This window comes from Juglans regia, chromosome 2, assembly GCF_001411555.2.
Source record: "Juglans regia cultivar Chandler chromosome 2, Walnut 2.0, whole genome shotgun sequence".
Taxonomy (NCBI): Eukaryota; Viridiplantae; Streptophyta; class Magnoliopsida; order Fagales; family Juglandaceae; genus Juglans; species Juglans regia.
Genome location: NC_049902.1, coordinates 19389826 through 19409603, shown reverse-complemented (window position 1 = coordinate 19409603; position 19778 = coordinate 19389826). Strand labels below are relative to the sequence as shown.

General features: G+C 35.1%; 1 protein-coding gene and 1 non-coding gene across 4 annotated transcripts; one reads left to right on the top strand and one right to left on the bottom strand.

Moving 5' to 3' along the window:
• Window positions 1-390: 390 nt before the first annotated feature.
• Window positions 391-9381, bottom strand: LOC108986522 (ATP-dependent Clp protease proteolytic subunit-related protein 4, chloroplastic-like). 3 transcript variants are annotated; one of them, XR_001995383.2, is made up of 9 exons: window positions 9070-9377; window positions 7704-7907; window positions 5956-6011; window positions 5319-5445; window positions 4833-4910; window positions 2316-2429; window positions 2112-2224; window positions 1806-1891; window positions 391-807 (listed from the first exon to the last, which is right to left on the bottom strand). XR_001995383.2 is itself a non-coding variant. In XM_018959168.2 (8 exons), the coding sequence occupies exons 1-7, from the start codon at window positions 9313-9315 to the stop codon at window positions 2153-2155; spliced, it is 897 nt and encodes a 298-aa protein (XP_018814713.1). In that variant the 5' UTR covers window positions 9316-9377; the 3' UTR covers window positions 391-807; window positions 2112-2152. The 3 variants fall into 3 exon arrangements, 1 of the variants encoding a protein (XP_018814713.1); XM_018959168.2 differs by lacking the exon at window positions 1806-1891; XR_001995384.2 differs by lacking the exons at window positions 391-807; window positions 1806-1891; window positions 2112-2224 and adding an exon at window positions 3869-4193 and having other exon boundaries at window positions 2347-2429; window positions 9070-9381.
• A 694-nt stretch (window positions 9382-10075) lies between these two features.
• LOC118347783 lies at window positions 10076-10226 on the top strand. The gene has a single exon (XR_004800930.1). It is a non-coding gene; the product is annotated as a U4 spliceosomal RNA (small nuclear RNA).
• The last annotated feature ends 9552 nt before the right edge of the window (window positions 10227-19778 follow it).

Sequence of the window (19778 nt, the reverse complement as noted above, 5' to 3'; positions counted from 1 at the left end):
CGATCTTAACCGTCCATTTGGTAGTTCTGCAAACACTAATCTGGAAATACCACCGAGAAAGTTAGAGGAATCCACTTCCCATCTCAAATCTTGTCAATGTCATTTACAATCACACGTATGTTTAGATTGAGAAATGATCTCAACTCAACTCAACTCAACTCATCTTATTTTATATTATAATTTTTTTTAAAATTTTATCACAAAATATAATAAATAATTCAATTTTTTCAAATTTTAAAATAATAATAATATCAAAAAATAATATTCTAACTATTTTATTAAACTCATTTAAAACTATATCATATCATCTCATCTCAACTCACTATCCAAACGGCACTGCTGATATAAATAAATTTCAAGTGACTTCATATTGTATAACTTCCTAAATAGTGTCATATCAACAAATGTATCTATGATGATGAACATTTCTCTTAAATGTAAGATTACCATATAGTTCTATTCGGCTAGCTTTACCGCCAAACTAAACCTATTCAAAACTGAAGGGCAAAGCCCCAAAAAGTACCGTTCTTTTTCTTCGCCAAAATATATTAACCGGGAAACAATGCGAAAAGTACAATGAAAACTCGTTTGTACACAGACAAGCTTGAGCTACAATGCTTGACATCAACATGGATATATGATCAGACAGGAATACCAATGGTACTTAGGTGTTCATATAATTTACACTGCCAGTGGTTGAGTGATTTCCATGGGTGTTGCTACTAGCTGCTTTATGCTTGGCCTTTTTCTTCGCATTCCGAGCAACTTGCTCCTCCTATCTAGAACCTAATTTTTGTATGCTTCGATCTGACAAGGTATGAGTAAAAATAGTTATAAATGCAGAGAAGTGACCAACATAACTGAGTACAATGAGCTGAGTAATACATACACAATGATTACGGTACCGCATGATTTCAACAAACAGTAATCAATGATTAGTAATTACCATGATTGCTCTAGAACCATATGGACACTTTGGTCTGATGTGAACTCGTCAAAAGCACAATTTATGCCCTAATTTCCTAGATTACTCATTTCAGGTCAATTTATGATGCTTTAGCCAACAACAAATTCACAAACCAAGAAACATTTTGACACCCGTATCCAACCATTGAAGACAAACTTAACATGAATTCGAATGGTAATATGATTATATCAACAGACTCTGAAACCCAGAGAAAGTGCCCATCACTATATTGGGCTGGAGCAATGACATAATACTCCATAAATGGGTCATAACAACTAAAAGCACATAATGAAAGACACACGGACCAAACTACGTGTCTCGTCTATATTTCCAAATCTATTACTGCCTCCCATCCCCTCTCCTACACTTTGATTTGGGATGAGAAAGAAGGGGACAAAAGATCACATAGTGTGAGATGGAATGAAACTACCAAGTGACAGAGAACACCACCAACTAACAATGCATGAGTCACTTTCAATCACAATTTGTGCAGTCATAAAGAAATAATAAAAAAAGGCAAAATTTATGTGTAGAGCAAGTTAACCAATAGTCAAAACCAGAAGCTTAGTCAGTACCCAGGTGTCAGGTGCAATCATGAAGAGAGAAAGCAGTTACTTTCCAATTCCAGAACCTACTTATCCTCGTGCTACAAATTGATTTATTAAAGAAACTGATGAAATTTGGCATACCAAAGTGGGAGACAAGGTAAAAAATTTAGACTGTCGAGTTCAAAACTTCAGAATATAGTATTTTCAAAATATGCAGATTTTGTCCTGTAATAGACACTAGTTAAGCCTTGCCATCTGCATTTTTTTGTGTGTGTGGGGTGGGTACTTACATAAACATATTAGAGAAGCTGAGAAACCATCCTGTCTATGCCATGATATCACAACATAGTTGTTACCCCTTGTTCCATATGACAACCTAGCCAACCAACAAGTCTTAAATCTGAGTGCAGTCAAATATGTTGACCAGCACAAAAAAAATCAGTAGTGTAAAGCAGTGTGGAGAACGCCAGTAAAAACTGGGGAACAGATTGGCATCAATGAGCTACTCCATAGCATAAAAATATCTAGTCTGCATTAGAGGCAGTTTAATCATCATAGAATTCACAATCTGAAGGGGACTTGTAAGTCTGCTTTACCTCAATATTCCACACAATAACAAATCCATGCTTTGTGAGAGTCAAATTAGTTGTGCCTTTTTCAGGTCCGAGACAACTCCCCGGTCTTCAGAACTCCTTTCATTGTATAGTACCTGGATAAAATTAAAGTCAATGGAAATGTCAAGTTAGTGTTGCATGACAACTAGACCAGACACTAAAGTAAATCTTTCTTTCTAGAGACACCTTATCAATGATGCCGTATTCCACTGCTTCACTGGGACTAAAATATTTTGGGCGCCTGATGTCATCTTCAATCTGTTCAGGCGATTTTCCAACATGCTTTGCAAGGAGATTAACCTTGAATTAAATTAAATAGCAACTGTGTCAGGTGGTACACCGGCTCATGCTTAAATACATATCTACATGCTAAGTTGCCACAGTCTGTCAGTAGTAAGAATCAAAGTAGATCTGTTTACATGGAATTACAGAAACAATTCTTCATTTATATGGAGAGGGGGATAGTGGGGCCTTGTTAGAAATCAGAATGGAGAAATTTATTTTCTTAATATCCCAAAACCAAGATCTAGGATGCGTTTGGGAACACAAGTGTTCTCAGATATTTCATTTCCAACATCACTCAAATAGAAAAAAAATCTCAATTTCAAATTTTCAACTTTTTCATCTAATCATTACCTACTCATTACAAATTTCCTAAACTCTCAAACAAAACATAAAAAATAATACAAATTTTTTAAATTTCAAAATAAAAATAATTTTAAAAATTATATTCAAACAATTTTTTAACTTTATAATATTTTTATTAAACTTTTTTTCTCATTTCCCAAAACTCAATAAAACATCTAAACTCAAACTATTTCACTACTATTCACGGATATTCTGAGATATTCTAAGTATCTAAACGAGCCCTAAAGATCAAATAGGAGTTAAATTAAAAATCCTCTCTCTCTCTCTCTCTTCTCACACACTTTTCCTCTCCTTTGTGCATGCATGAAAAAAATTGGCCAATGTTTGAGGTCAAATGGATGAATCTCTAGCCGTCTTCAACCATTTATAGAAATATGTTAAACATGAATATATCTATCCAAAACAAACATCTTTTTTTCCTTTTATTTCATCTAGCAAACAAACCCAACTCCTCTCTCTCGCGCACACACACACACACATGCAAGTCTTTATGGAAATACATTAAACATGAAAATTCATAACTGAAACTCTCTGTTTTCTCCCTACTTTTTTTCTGCATAACAACAAAACCCTCTCTCGTTAATCATTAAATCTTATTCTCTCTTGTATAATTTATTCATTCAAGCTATAAAGATGTCAATTGTTCTAAAAATTTAAAATCAATAGGCACAACCAGAAAAAATTCAGCTGAACTGTATAACCTGTATATATATATTTTTTTTTGATAAAAATTCAGTTGTGGCCCAAAGAAAAAGAGTGCTAACAAAAAATAATCTAAGTTCTTCTAATGAGCGCTCCTTGTCTTCAAATGTCTGGTCATTTCGCTCCTTCCATAGGCACCACCACATGATACAAATCAGAAACATTTTCCACACCACTGAGATTTGTGGGAAACCTCATAGATTTATCCAGCTGGCCATGAGCCAGACTGTGGCAGAGCCACCTATTAAACATTTCATTCCATAACAATCTAGCCACCTCACAATGCAACAATAAGTGATCCACATTTTCACCATTTTTCCTACACATACAACACCTATCTACTATGATCACCTTACGTCTCCGTAGATTATCTGTTGTCAAGATCTTACCTAATGCTGCTGTCCATACAAAAAATGCCGCTTTAGGAGGAGCCTTGTTCCTCCATATCTTTCTCCAGGGGAATTGAGTATTCTGCAGTTGAGTAAGCATCTTATAGAAAGAACGGACCGAGAAATTACCTTTAGCTGTGGGTATCCACCACATCTTATTTGCTCCTTGGGTTCTCTGCCTCATGGTGTATAGAAGAGCAAAAAACTCCTCAAAGCTGCTAACTTCCCAACCTTGGGCGGCTCTAGTGAAATTCATGTTCCATTGGACTAGTTCCCCAAATGACTCCATGCAATTATCACTGAGGCATCTTTCTCACCTGCAATCCTAAAAACTGATGGGAATAAATCCTTTAGGGCTTGATCCCCACACCATTGGTCAATCCAGAATTTTATTCTAGATCCATCGCCCAACACCAGTCTAGTATGCTGCTTAAAGATCCCCCACGGATGTTTCCAAATGCCCACTCCATAAGCCCCATGGACCTCCCTAGTGCACCAACTCCCCCACATGCTTCCATATTAAAACAATGCACCCACGTCCTTAAAGAAAGTTGTAAAAACACCTTCCATTCATAATAAATTTTGATTCAGCAATACCTTATTTCTTTATCAACACTTATTTCTTTGGGCTATAACAATAGACTTCAATGGAATTAGTCTCCATGACTTCCTTGTATCATCTCTAGCTCCTAATTAGGTGCATTATCTTGTATTTGTCCTATGTATTTGGGCTATGCCTATTTCATATTAATAAATTTTTTGAACTTATAAAAAAATCATAATAAATTTTGATGCTTGTGAAAAATCATGAAAACAAAGCAACAAAGGAACTTTTGACTGCCATTAAGATTTGCTTAAACAAGTTGTGAAAATGCCCCAGCTAACAAAAAGCAAATCTATAATAGTGACTGACTATGGAAAATAGAAGGGGAGAAAACATGTAACATGACTGATCAAATCATACCAACTCTGCCTTGACATTTTTTACTTCTTTCCTTGCGAGGTCAATGTCAGTTGCTTGACCTTGGAACCTGGCAATTGGCTGCAGATTGATTGATATATAAGACGACAACTTCATAAGAAATTAACCAATGCACAAATATATCATATAAATAGAAAAAAAGGCCAAGCAAGATTGACACAGAAGGCAAAGAAATTCTGGAAGGAAAAAATTTCTTTCGGATAACAAAGGAACCTCGAAGACAGTACAACCATAACATTTTTGTAGCTGATTAAATTCTAGAATTGAGTAACGACTCCACATCACATGAATCAGACAAATCATTGCCTTTTCACCAATAAGAGTGGCCCCTAAAAATTATTTGCACCCAAGGGTTCAAATCTTAGACCTGGGGCAGGTATACCCCCGGTCCCTTGCCACTAGAACTAACCGCTAGGGTTTGGAAGCGAAAAAAACTCCCTAAGCGCCAGAGATCACAGAAAGAAAAACCTGCTTTATCATGATTGTTGACGAGGGCAAAGCAGAACGGTTCCCCTTGGCACCAGCAGCCAAAAGTAAAGCTGCTTCTCCCCAGGCATTACCAACACAGAGAGTAAATATAGGTGGCTTGACATACCTGCAGTGAAAGAGGATCCCTCTGTCATCAGTGAGAATGGATTTAAGTTATGGTTCATTGCTCAACACAGAATTAGTTTTGTTTCCTTCAGCTGCATGTAACAAACCACATATTCTTTAAAAAGCAATAATAACCAAAATAAAATAAAATAAACCACCAAAATACAGAACTTCGGGAGATTTCATCAGTAAAAAATATAGTGGACAGATAGTAGAGGCAACGTAAATCATTGCATACATAAGCCTGCAAGTTACTAGCTTACAAACTACAAAAAAGTTACCACAAAGCCTCAGCCTGACTCACAATGCACAAAAAATGGGCCATCTGAACCATTTGAATTGTTGATTATGACTTTTAAACTCATAATATTCCCAAGAGAACACCGAGAAGGAAAAAAGGTTCTATGCCTTCCCTAAAGTTTCCTAAAGGAGTATATTAACCGCTCATCAGAACTAGACAGTTTAAATACATGGCTCATTATGTATTTATGTAAGCATAAACATTAATGACCTCATAACATCATAAATCGCAAAAGCCTCAGTCTCGTAACCCAACTTCTCGCCACCCTGAAAATAGTGAAAGGAGATATTAAAGCATAAATCATGGCATGGAAATACTAAAGCACCATTTGAAAGTTTCATATAATGTAACAACCAAAGAAAGTGCTATCCGCATCTGCGTTATAGCCACAAAAAGACAAGTCAAATTGAAGCTTCCCTAGAATCACTTACAAAACCCAATCTCACCTAGCACGTAACCAAATGTGAGACTTAACACTCATGACTACTGTTATAACCTACCCACTCAATGTGGGTTATTCATATCCCCAATGTGGGGTTGAGGTATTGCATATTAAACTTGGATCATTCTATTAAGATAGAGTCCCCAAACAAAGGAAAAAAAAAAATAACAATGAAAATGTGATACTTGATATGATATGTGATAAAGATAGGTGGTATATAGGATCTCACATTGCTTGGGAATGAGAAGATCTTGCTCTTTATAATAGTCCCAATGTGGCTCTAATTTTATCATTAACTAGTCGTTTTGGAGTATAGGCCCAGATGTGGATTGAGCCACACTTGGGGTGTTACAAAATGGTATCAGAGCCTATCCCCATCAGAAATATGGGATTTGAGTCGTGCCACTTAAGATGGACTGGCTTGACAAAGACGTTGAGAATTTAAGGGTGTGATACCTTATACTGACTGATAAGTATTGATTAAGTCCTTTCGAAGTATATGCCCAAATGTGACTTGGGCCTCCCTTGGGGCATTACAGAAAAGGAGGAAAATATTTATATTCTCTGAAATTAAGTATCTTAAAAAGGAAAAGAAGATATTTTGCTCTTAAAGGATACACTAGGGTGTGGGCCGATGCTTTATTGGAGAAAAGTACTAGTGATTATAAGAGCCACTACTACAACCATCACTAATTTGCAGAAGAATGTAAAACGTTTCTCTCACTGCACATTCCACCACCTCTTTTTGACAAGTACCTTCCACATTCCATTAATGGTATCTAGAAGTAAATTAAGGTCTGCATATGATTTTTTTTATGATGAGGGAACCACCCCACAACAGAGCCCTTATGACTCACCCATGTAACCTAAACCCTCGGGGAGACTAGCACATCAATCCACCGCCATGGCCTCCCATTTAAATCGCACTTTTATCCCAGGAGGAATCGAACTTGTGACATGGGGCTTATGCACACAAGTTCGACCTTACCACTTGGGCTATACTCACGGGTGGGTCTCTGCATATAATTATAACTATTTGTTTTCAATTTGCCATAACATATATTCAATAATTTCATAACATTACCACATTTTTAAAGTTCCATAATCATTTATTCATCCATAAAACGTTCCTTTTATCAAAAAATTAAAAATACAAATACAAATAAACTTATAGAAAACATTCCTATTAATGAGGATCCCTAGTCAAGCCTGATAGTGACAATCCAAGGATGAATCCATCATTGTTGAGCTTGAGAAACAATTTCTTTGTTCTCATCTTCCATAGTAGGGGCAATTATATTCAATTAAATTTGATAAAAGACAGCCAATTTACTTTTATACAAATGTAAGAGAACACATGAAGGATAACATTTACATGGAAGAATCAAACTCTATATTGCCGATCTTATTAATCAATTTATATAAGATAGTGCCCATGTATCCATGATATACATACAAAAAGAATATTCGAGGGAAGTTTCAGGAGCAAGCTAGAGAAAATAAAGAAAAGTATTACCTTGGTTGTTCCAGTGGAGTTTATGTATAGATAGATAGGCTTGTCAACATCTTCATACTGAAGGTACAAGAATTCTGCCAGTATCAACTCTGTGACAGAAGGTACAAGGGACATGCCCAAGTAAACAATCCGGTTCTTGTACAAGTAAGATGCCAAATCTGGAGGAGGTTGCTCCCATGCACTTCCCCTTGAAAATGGAATAACCTGTCCACAAATGCATGAGAGTTATTGTGAAATATAAAGAGCTTGATGTGGAGTAGAGAAAACTTGATGCTGCTCAAATGATAATCCAGTTAAGGGAATCCAAAAATGTTTTTTGATAAGTAATAGAGAGTTTTATTATTAAAAAATGCAAAAGGCATAGCCTAAGTGCATAGGATGTACACAAGATGATCATCTAATTCAGATACAAGAATATCATGAAAGCTAAGCCCCTTATAATCTATAGCGGCTGCCCAAAGGAACAGAATATTGAAAAATAAATTTTCAAACTCTTCCTAATGATCCACAAAATGAGGGAATCAAATTTTTTTTTTGGTAATTAATGCAATTTTATTAAAAACGCAGTGGGGTGTAACCCCAGTACAGAGGAAGTATACAAAAGGAGACACCCAACTCACAAGAAGAAAAGGAGAAAAAGTCTTTGCAGTCAAGAAAACTAGAAAATTGGAAGCTGTGGTGAGCAGCCATCCAAACGTAGAGAGTGCTTAATGCAGTAGCTTTTAACTCTGGCGGTGTCTTTTGTCAAATATACCACATTAAGCATTGTGGAACCATCCTCCAAACTCTTTAATTTCTAAGACATAGGGATTCCAGCAACATGCCAAAATTGAACTCACTGGAGCATAACTCGCTCAATCACATAGGTGCTGAATATCACACTGATAAGTATCCTTTTCTAGGGATTCTAATAGCTCTCAAACATTAACCAAGCATCGGCTTAGTTGCTTAGGAACTGCATAACTGAGTACTTAGGTGCTCTCAAACACTAACTTACCATCTATTGTGGTAAGTTAGTGTCCCATACACACCAGTTTATCCCTTGCTTTCACCTATTCTGGAACTAGGTCAGTCAGTTTATCCCTTGTTGTAACTTGCACATTTAATCTCCTTTCTTATGATATTTCCAGTTTTGCTTTTTGAGCTCTTAATCCAACTTTCATATTCAGAAATTCTATTGGACTGAGAAACACAAATATGCATAGACATTATGGAAATGCATACATCCTTTAAATCAAAGAATTTCTAAGATCCTTAAGAAAGCAAAGCAAAGGATTCCTCCGAAATCAGACCCAATCCCAACTTATATTTCTTTGCCAACAATTTAGAACAAACAAAAACGCATAGGAATTGAGTAGAGTTGTACCATAGTGACGACGCCTCGCTTACCCTTGGAGCGAGGAAACGACGCCGGATTGAGAGACAAGGGACGGAGCTTGTGGCCAGAGAAGTCAGCGGAGACGCTGCCGTGGGGGAAGGGAGTGAGGAAGTTGCAGGAGAGAGTTGATTTGGGAGAGAAGGAGGTTGAACTGCGGTTAGGGTTTACAGATAGAGGTGGTGCTAACATGGGCCGATGGAGTGCTAAGCTTGAAGCGCTGTTGACGACCGCCATGGCTTTAGCAGTCGGTAGAAGGAACAGCAACAAAAGATTGTTTGGGAATGGATTATTATAGTGGGCTTTGGGGTTCAAACCATAAAGCCGATCGTTGAACTCAGCTCAATGGATCCACTTAGGGCTGTGCAAAATACCCGTTGGACCGTCAACCCGTCTGACCCGATGAGACCCGTCTGATAGATAACAGTTTTGCATCAACGTCGGGTCGAACCCGATAAATAATGGACATACCCGACTCTTACAAAAATAAAATACTTCAGTGTGATCTTCAGACACAAACCTAGCAGCCAAGTCGCTCTTGTTGGTCATTGATGATTGCGAATTGCCTGTTATTTCATTTGCAACCAACGTTTGATGACCATTGATCATGTAAGATTTTACATAGATTTCATCTGCCCTTCCCCAACTCAGGCGACCTTGCCTCTTCTTCACTCTACCTCTCACTCTGCCTCTTCTCGCATTCCCAAAAGTTCACTGCGCTTTCCTATTTCAACAAAACCTGAACCAGACAATTCGATTCGCCGAGCCCGTGAACACAAAGGCATTGAAGCCCGCGACGACGACGTTCACGTCATCTTTTTGGGCGTTGATGGACTCCAATACAACAAGCCAAGCTCTTCGTTCAAGCTCATGCACGACACTGCATCGAAGTATTTGATGCGAATGACGTTGCGATGGCGTTGGATTTTGTTGGGGTTTTCATTTTACTTATGAGGAATTTGGGGTTTTTGTTTTGTTGTGACTGAGGAATTGAGTTATCTTTGCGCTTGGGGCAATGATGCAGTTAGTGAGGTTCTAATCGAGGCGCGTCCATTGCTGGTTGAAAACTATTTCCAAACCCCCTCTTCGGCGTGTGTTCAACCTTGGCTGTCGAGAATTTTTGGAAGGGCTCCCCTCGGGGTAAAGCTCTACAAAGGAAAAAAGAAAAAAGACTGAGGAATTGGGAAAATTTTCTCAGAGTCGGTGAATATTAAATGACCCAATCCGCATGTTACGAATCGGGTTGTTTCTATCTAAGTATGCGAACAGGTCGGGTCGGGTCAAAAAGTAGTGCGGGTTGGATGGGTTGCAGGCCTAGATCCATTTACAATATAGTTTGTAAAGATTGAGATCTCGTTTACTATCGTTTGTTTTCACAACTCTTCACAATTCATCTCATTTAATCATAATATTTTTTTTAAATTTTTACATAAAATAAAACAAATAATTCAATTTTTTCAAATCCCAAAATAAAAAAAATATTAAAAAATATATATTCTAATAATATTTTATTCAACTTTTAACTTTAATCTCAACTCATCTTATCTGAAAAAACAAATGAGACACTTGGCATGTATTAGAATTTTGTGAATAGTATAAAAATGATCCTTTAATAATAATAAAATAGTTTAAATTAATATATTTTTATTGAGTTTTGAGAAATGAGAGAAAAAAATTGAATAAAAATATTATAAAATTAAAAAATTATTTAAATATCAATTTTTAATATTATTTTTATTTTGAAGTTTGTAAAAATTATATTAATTTTTTTATTTTATTTTTAAGTTTGTAAAAATTATAATGATTAGGATTTAATAATTATATGAAAAAATTAAATATTTAAAATTGAAAAGTTTGTGTTTGGGGGGCCGTTTGGAATAGAATATCTTAGTATATATTTGAGTAGTAATAAAATAGTTTGAGTTAAGATATTTTATTGGGTTTTGAAAAATGAGAGAGAAAAATATTATAAAGTTAAAAGTTTGTTTGAATATAATTTTTTAATTTTATTTTTGTTTTTAAATTTGAAAAAATAGTATAGTTTTTTGTGTTTTATTTGAAAATTTGAAAAACTTGTAATGATTAGAAAAAAATAAAAAATTTGAAATTAAAAAGTGTTTTGTGTTGATGTTTGAGAAGGAAATATATAAGAATATTTGAAATATATTGTATTGCCAAATGAGACATGAGTAATGTTTGAAAATGAAATAAGAAGTTTTAAAAATTTATCATATAATCTCATTACCCAAACGTACCAAAAATTTGTTGGATGTGGTGGTCTCGAAAAACTATGGTGCATTTTAAACCTTTATGGATTTGGAAGATCATGTGCCTAATATTGTAGAGGTGAATAGAGTAGGTTGCTTGCTGAAAATGTTAATGCTTTGTGAATAAGCACAAGCTAAATAAAAATTACATGGCAAATTTATATGGATGGTGTTGGTTTTCCGAGCCTTTGTAACGTAGTTGACAACTATCAAAATGTAAATGCTTCTTTGTGTATATAATTTGGTAGATTTCTTCTACGAATCAGCCATTGTTCACGGCTGATCAGTAGCACACCTTAGCGCATTTTTAATAGATTTTGTAAATCCCATTTTTATGTAAAATTTGAAGAAAAGTAGTTCAAAATTGCCTCCAACCGATCATTTATTTTCAAATGTATTTTACATTTTGCTACAGTGTTCAGTTAAATGTAGTGTGAACTGTCCACAAATGTAAAAATATTTTATTCATTTATTCTCTTTTCATGTACTTTATCTCCCACAACAGTGTCTCTCTCTTTGTACTTTTTTTCCAACAAACTATTAAATAATATAATATAAAGAAAAAAATAGATAAAATGATGTATGGTATATTGTAAAAGTTAGTATGTAAAATAGAAAAAGTGAGTTTTGGTGATGTATTTTAAAGGATAAGATACATAAACTATTGGAAGTGCTCTTACGTGTTTTTTTTTTTTTTTTTTAACAAAAGGGGGGTTTCAGATTGGTTCGGTTGCTTTTTTCCCATTCAAATTTACCCCCGTGAAATTCCTCCTCCCTCACCCGCGTCACCTTTCTTTGCCTAGCGCCACCCGACGACACCATTTCTCTGTCCAGCGACACCAAGTGACGCTCCTCCTTTTGGCCAGTGCTGCCACTCTATTTCCTGGAGCAAGGTTCTCTAGTACGAAACTCACTTTTTCTCTATTTCTTCCCGTTTTCTCCCCCTATATCCCCATTTTCGCTCTATTTGAGAGAAGAAAAAATTTTTCTTCGTTTCTTAGAGCGATTCTATCCTTTTCTCCCACTTTCTCTCCCTTTCTCTCCATTTTCTCTCTTTCCTCGAGCGTTGTCTCTCCATTAATGTGAGTTTTGGGATGAGTTGTTCTTTTTTTCATCTTTCATTGTATACAAAGACATGAGATTTTTGGATTTGGGCCAAAACATGGCATTTGTTGCACTTAGTTTGGTCTTGAAATGGTTTTGGGAAATATGATTTTGTATGAGTTGTAGGTTTTCTTCAACTAAGAATATTTACTTGGGCGGGTGATTGAATTTTTCCATTGGGGAAGCTGCGGAGGTTGGTTCGATTCAATTATCCATAAATATGAATTTTCTTTTTGTTTATTACTTTTTCCTGATTATAATGGTGGAATGGTTTTCATATTTTTACTCTGTTTATGTACAAATGGATATATATATATATATATATGATATATATACATACACAGTTTAAATAAAAATAAGCAAGAACCTTGAGTTTTGTCGCCCTCTGCTTTTCACAGAGGAGGAAAGCCACAAGAATACCGAGACACTTGGTGTTTTATGAGGAAGATATGAATTTGTTGAAATTTGACAAGCTTTAGAGCTTCCTAAATTAGTTTTAGATTAATACGTTGATGTGGTCTGGTTTCTTCAATTGCAGACTGGTATTATTTCTCCTAGTAAGTTGATGATGAAGCTCATTGGGCCTCACAATCATAAAAAAGAGGATGGATCAGATGGTAACTCTGCGAGAACTTCTCCTTCCAAGCTTGAGGATTCCGAGTTTGTGAAGAATAGCTTGTTAGCCTCCGATAGTGGAGATTTTGATGAAGGTTCACAACTGTTATTCAGAGCATTAACACCAATTTCTCTTAACTCGATTTAATTTTCGTTAATTATTACTTATAGATAGCTTTTTTTTGCAATGAACAAACACCTATATATTTACTTTTATATTAATTTTGATGTATGCCCTCCAGTTACATCTTCCAGCTTAGAAGTTCCATCATTGAACTTGTCAAGTGAGGCAGTCTTAAACCAGACTTCTTGCCAGCAGAAAGAGTCATTGCAAAAGGAAAATGGTGACATGGGTTGCATTAATAGATCCATACCCTATAAGTGAGGATTGGAAGGAAGTTGGTCATAAGGATTTAACCTGCACAAAAAGCTCAACAGAAGCTATGACAGGTATAGAAAGCCCTTCATTGTGCTTATACTGAATGATGGGCTCAGAAATAAGAAACTGATCAACATGCTAATTTTCTTTTAGATTTTTCTTGCTTTTGACAAATGCCACACAGACTCACTTCTATGAATGGTTTTCTCTCTGTATATGCAAGGTAGATCCACATTCCTACACTAAAATCTTGTTGCATACACTGTATATTCATCCTTTTGGCATAGCAATTGGGTTGATGACAATTTATGTAGCATTTAAACAACTCACCAATTTTTATATGGAGAAAGTTATCAATATCCTAAGTTGGTGAGAAGCTCAATAATTAGGATGTTTTCACAGACTTCAATCAGTTATCAGAATAAAGACAGATCATGTAGGTCTGATCTGTCCCCATTGATTTGGTGGTTTGTTGCTAGACCTATTTGGTGATTTTAAATTTAGATATAATAGTAGATCTACCAATTTATAGGTAGATAGTGTTGGATATAAGGGGAGAATGATATCAAACTTGTAAGTATTGATAGTATGCAGACATGCACTCCCTCACTTCTTCCATGTAGCAGGGGAAGAGTTTGATGGAATTTTTATGTTGTTTGATTATATAGTTAATGACTAAACATAGTAGTGATAAAATGGAACTGAATAAATGGCTCCCTAGTAAAGAGTATTCCACAACCCACATACTTGGTTTTTTTAATACCAAATCGTAGTTCTTTTGAAGTTCAAGGCCATGTATATTTTTTTTTTCTGTATGATGAGTGCTAATATGACAGGAGTATGTTAAATTTTATCAAATATAAGCGTGAGAAAATCAAAATCCAGGCATGGGAAAGTCAGCAGAAGGCAAAACTAGAAGCCAAGATGCGGAGAATAGAGCTCGCATGCATGAAATTAAAACTTCATCATGTATTACCCATCTGAGTGATTAATCATAAGCGACAATTTGACAACCTTGTTTCACTATTGAAAGGGCAATATTTTTCTCATCCTATATATTATCATCCTTCGTTGCACTTGTTGTTGTGATACATCTTAAGCAACTTTCATGCATTGATGACTTAAAATAATAAGCTGTAAAACATGCCAAATGGCAATTGTGTTTGGGAGTAACAAATTTTAACATGAACAATATTTCTCATATAGGAAATGTCTAGATTGGTTGTTTAGTTATTGAAAATAATTAAAATGACTCCGCCAACTTTTCATGATCATTGCATTTCTCATCACAATTAACTAAGCTTGTATCACCAATGGCATCAATATTCATTATAATTGAACACTGAGTTCCACTTGAACAAAGAGCAAGTATACATCACTCTCCCTCTCTCAAACAGACAGTACCACAACATGCATAAAGCAACCACAATGTAAGCACATCATAATAGAAAGATTTACATATGATGATATTCTCAATCCATCTCCACATTCATTCATTTTTTGAGATGAGGGAAGCAAGTATAAACATCAGATTTGGGGTGCTTTCCTTCTGCATGCTCCCTGCACTTCACCTTCGTAGTGGTGCACATGAATGTCTGCATGCACACCTTGCACTGTATTGAATATTCACCAAAAACAAAATTAACTAACAAACAAATTGAAAGGAAGTATAATAGGCAGGAAGATTTTTTTTTTTTTTTTTTTTTTCAGTAAATACAATTTTATTGATTATAAGAATAGGCAATAGCCCAATTAATAGGTTGGATGATTTTATCTGAGACAATATATAGTTCCACCAATATTTTATCCTCTTGACCCATGATTTGATTTAGATGCAGAAACACAAATTATACATGATTTGAAACCATGGACCTCGTGAAAGGGATGTAGCTCAAGCTATACCTGCCATTCACAGACCAAGAAACGGGAAATTAAATCAATAAATCTGCACAAGTGATAGATTGACAGAGAAGTTACAAAATGCTTATTAACTATTCAAATAGGAAACATAATAGAAAAGGAAAATTAGCTACTTGCCTGTTCACATACCAAAAAGTTGTTGTCATAGAAACATCTTTTCAAACTTAGTGGAAAACATTTGTTGTTCAATTATCCATTTTTGTGCTTGATTTTCTTCTTTCTATCCTTTTTATTTTCACCACCATATGCAAACAATTTTGTATTACTTGGTTCTAGTTCCTTTGTAACATGAAGCAGTTTTTATTTTATTTTATTTTATTTTTAATAATAAAAATAGAGGAATCACCACTAGAACCTTTATTTTAATACCTTACTATAGCAAAGGAAAGCTTTAAAAAAAACTACTAGATGTTCCTAACATAAGGGATACCACACTCCTATCTGTATGAATAAGTGGTCTCAACATGCTTGGAATAGTCTACTTAGAATCCCATCTACTTGTAATTCCCTGAGATCCCAACCTAGCAAGGAATTCAAAGCCATGTTGCCCTGTCGAAAAACATGCCTAATGGTGAATGTAAGCTCCTACAAACTGACTTTTAACTCCTCCCATAAATCTTCCAGATACCACACAGCACAAGAGGAAGAAATAATCCAATTCACGAGAATCATTGAGTCCCTTTCCAGTTCTACTTTTCTAATGCCACAAGTCTGCAACAGCCTTACCACATGAAGTAGAGACATAAATTTTGCAAAAGTACTTGAACCATTTTCCAGGTATACCAACACCAGTATGCAAACTATTAATTTAATGAAACCAATATACAAACTTAATCTAATGATAATAACTTAATCTAATCAAACCAATATACAAAATTAATCTAATGAAACCAGTATACAAAATTAATCTAATGATAATAACTTGAAAAAACCCTAAATTTATCTAATTTACATACAAAATACCACCAAGAAGGATTAAAAACCAGAACACAATGAAGTATAAACCAACTACAAGAAAATGAATTTTTACCTAGTTGCCACACAAGATTAATTGTTGAGCAATTGAAAAACCAACCTCAGGAAGAGAAAAAATCGTAGAAAGGGAAGAGAGATAAACAAGAAACGGACCAAAAAAATTTTTATGGAATGAAATGGAGAGACAATGCTCGAGGAAAGAGAGAAAATGGAGAGAAAGGGAGAGAAAGTGGGGGAAAGGGATAGAATCGTACCAGGAAACGAAGAAAAAAATTTTATTCTCTCAAACAGAGCGACAATGGTGATTTAGGGGGAGAAAATAGAAAGAAATGGAGAGAAAGTGAGTTTCATACTTGAGAACCTTGCTCCAGGAAATAGAGTGGCAGCATTGGAGGGAAAGGGATTAGGGCAGAGATGAAGAGGGAGGGGTGCGGTTCCTAAGATGGAGGGGGAGGGGTGCGGGACTGAGATGGAGGGGGTGAGGTTAGGGCAAAGGGCATGGGTGAGGGGTGCAGGAGTGAGGCTCGTTTGAGGTGTTAGGGCAAAGGAGTAGGGGGAAAACAATTTTTGCCACGTAAGGTGTGTTTTGACTGATGCCAAATAGTGGCAGATGCCAATACTTTTTCAATTTGGTAATTGCTCGTTCCAACAAAAATTGCATTTTGCAACCAAACTATTTGTGACCTTTTCCTACTAGAGATAATGTGAATGTGGGAAAAAAGCTATAGAAGTAGACATTTTATTATGAAATGGATTAAAATCCATCACAAATATACATTCTTTTTGTTACAAGCGGTGCGAAGAAATTGGAAAACCATTTAGAATTTCTTAGTTTCATTGCACACCATCATTGCAAAAAGGAACAGGTGATACAACTCAAGATGCCCAATGAAAAAAATTATATTCTTTGTATGCAATTGCTTATGAATAGCTAGTTAAAGGATCATGAAAGCATGCACTACAAGATAAACGGCTTTTAGCATCGCAAGAAATCGCCGTGAAAATATAAAAAATCGTGGCAAATAATTAATTTTGTCCAAATTCAATTGCTACAAAGTGGATGCAACTAGAGTGTCTCAAAATGTTTATGACAGCGAAATTAGTGTCGGTCGCTAATAGCTCTAATATTTGTAGTGAATTATGTTGCCATAAACGTTTTTCATTTTCGACGCACAAGAGTGACTAGATGGCAGAAAAAAACACAATTGCAGCAATATGTTTGTGTCAAAGTTGAAATATATCGCCGTAAAAAGGATTTCTCGAGCTTTTTTTAATGTTGCAAATAACTATCACTACAAGTATTTTATATTTGTTGCGATATAGATCTTCACAAATGTGCTATTCTTGTGACTCAAAAAGACGAACTACGTAGTTAAGAAATACATTTACAACTAACTAGTAGTGTCGCAAATATAAAAAATTTGTGGCCACAAATAATTTATCTTTTGTGGTGCTTATTACCTTGTTGCAAATGCTAGTGAATTGTAGCAAAAAATCTTTTTGTTGACGTCAAGAATTACATTTGTGACTAAGTAGTAGTGCTGCAAATATATACAATTCGCCAGAGAAAATTTACTGTTTTTGACTCTAAAACTATTGACGCAAATGTTTTGTTACCGCAAATTGTTTAGTTTTTGTGGCGTTTATTACCTTGTCACAAATGCCAATGAATAGCAGCAAAAGATTCATATTGACGTACGTGTAATTTGTTAGCGTCACAATTACATTTTGCGTGGGAAAAACTTGTAGAGCATTTTTAATTTGTTGCTTGAATTCCATCACAAATTGTTGTAGTGGACTGAAAAAAATCAGGGATTGAGTAAAACTTTATTATGGCGATTGTTAACATCGTGTTTGGCACCCCTTTGGGCCAAACTCCGAAAACTCAGATTTTCAAAAATGGGTCTACAAAAGATGGAGACAAGTGCAAGTTGGAGAGGGTGGCCTTGGCGTTGGGTGATAAGTGTTATTTTTATGTGATTTTTATCACTATTTTATTTATGAAAAATATCATTTTCCCTTCAATACTATTGATTTTATTTTATTTCTACACATTTTTATTTATTTTCTTGGATTTGAAGGAATGAGAAAATTTAGTGCAAAATGAGAGCATTTTGGTACAAAAGACCAGAACTCACGACCAGAAGGCGCGACAAGGCTCTAGGCGGTTAGATTGGGTGACTAGTCTAAACGACTAAATGATCAACCTAAATGACGTCGTGGGAAACAACTAGAAAATGTGAGAGGAGTCTTTCATCCTGGTCAGGAGTTGTTCCACTCGGTAGGCGAGAAGAGAGTCGTGTGGTCTTTGTGACATCTACGCCCGTTCATTTGTGACTTATACACCCGTTCATTTATGACACCCGCGCTCGCTAGTTATATTCAGCGCACACGGCATCTACCCGATGGGATCCTTCCGAGTTCCACAATCAATCTATTGGCGACCAAATCCTCCCAAACTCCGTAATTCAAGCCGCATATTACTGAATCTTCCATTTTAGATAATTTCGATATTCTTGGAATAATTTCCTTTTATGTTAACATTTATCTTCATAAACTATTTTCCAGATTTTTAGGCTAAATTATAGCAGCATTTATTTTGTTTTCGGATTTGAGTTTTGACATCTATTTAGTCCCGTCTTGTGGGATGAATAGGGGGTCTAGATTCTTAATCTTAGTTTTAGTTTTAGTCTGAGTCTGTGTTTAGAGTTCCATAATTTGCTCTTGAAGTGTTCTTTCGAGGAGGTGGATTTAGAGAGCAGAGGCGATAGCCGCATGTTTCCTCAACCAACTTCAACGAAAAATATCAGTTTTATTCTTTTAAATTTCATTATGAGCTAATTCTATTATCTACAGCTTTGATGTAGCCTAGCATTGAACACACAGTTTATATTCCAAGTTATTTTGTTTTTAATATTTTAATGATTGAGTGTTTATTCCTTGTTTTTTTAATTTAATGCTTATAATTTCCTAGTTAACTATTGTTCAATCTTTTGTATTGCAATGAGACCAAGAGGTAAGATTTGCTAGGTGAAGTCAAACGCTCTAGATCTCTTTTTATTGTTTTTAAAATCTTAATTTTAAATGTTCATTTCTTTAGTTTAATTTAGATAATCCACTTTTCAAAACAACATTTTCCAAATAGTAATTAATTTGGTCAATTTCAATACTCAATAGCATAATTATTTCTTGTGGGTTTGATATTCATTTTCTTTAAAACACTTTACTACTTGTTACGATTCTATGCATATGCATATATATTTTTACGTGAACAAGTTTTTGGCACCGTTGCCGGAGAGTAGTTATTTGTTATTGATATTGATACCAGCTAGATTTTTACTACTTTAGAGTTTATTTTATTTTATATATATAAAAAAAAGATTTAATTTGATCTTAGTTTGATCTTTTTCTTTCCAAGAATTAGAAGTGTATGCACCGAT

What these genes read in the sequence shown, in the direction of transcription:
- LOC108986522 (XM_018959168.2), bottom strand. Translation starts at nt 9,315, where the DNA reads ATGGCGGTCGTCAACAGCGCTTCAAGCTTAGCACTCCATCGGCCCATG. An exon ending in ACTCCACTGGAACAACCAAG is followed by an intron (nt 6,012 to 7,703) that starts GTAATACTTTTC and finishes CACTATTTTCAG; the next exon opens with GGTGGCGAGAAGTTGGGTTA. An exon ending in CAACAATCATGATAAAGCAG is followed by an intron (nt 4,911 to 5,318) that starts GTTTTTCTTTCT and finishes ATCAATCTGCAG; the next exon opens with CCAATTGCCAGGTTCCAAGG.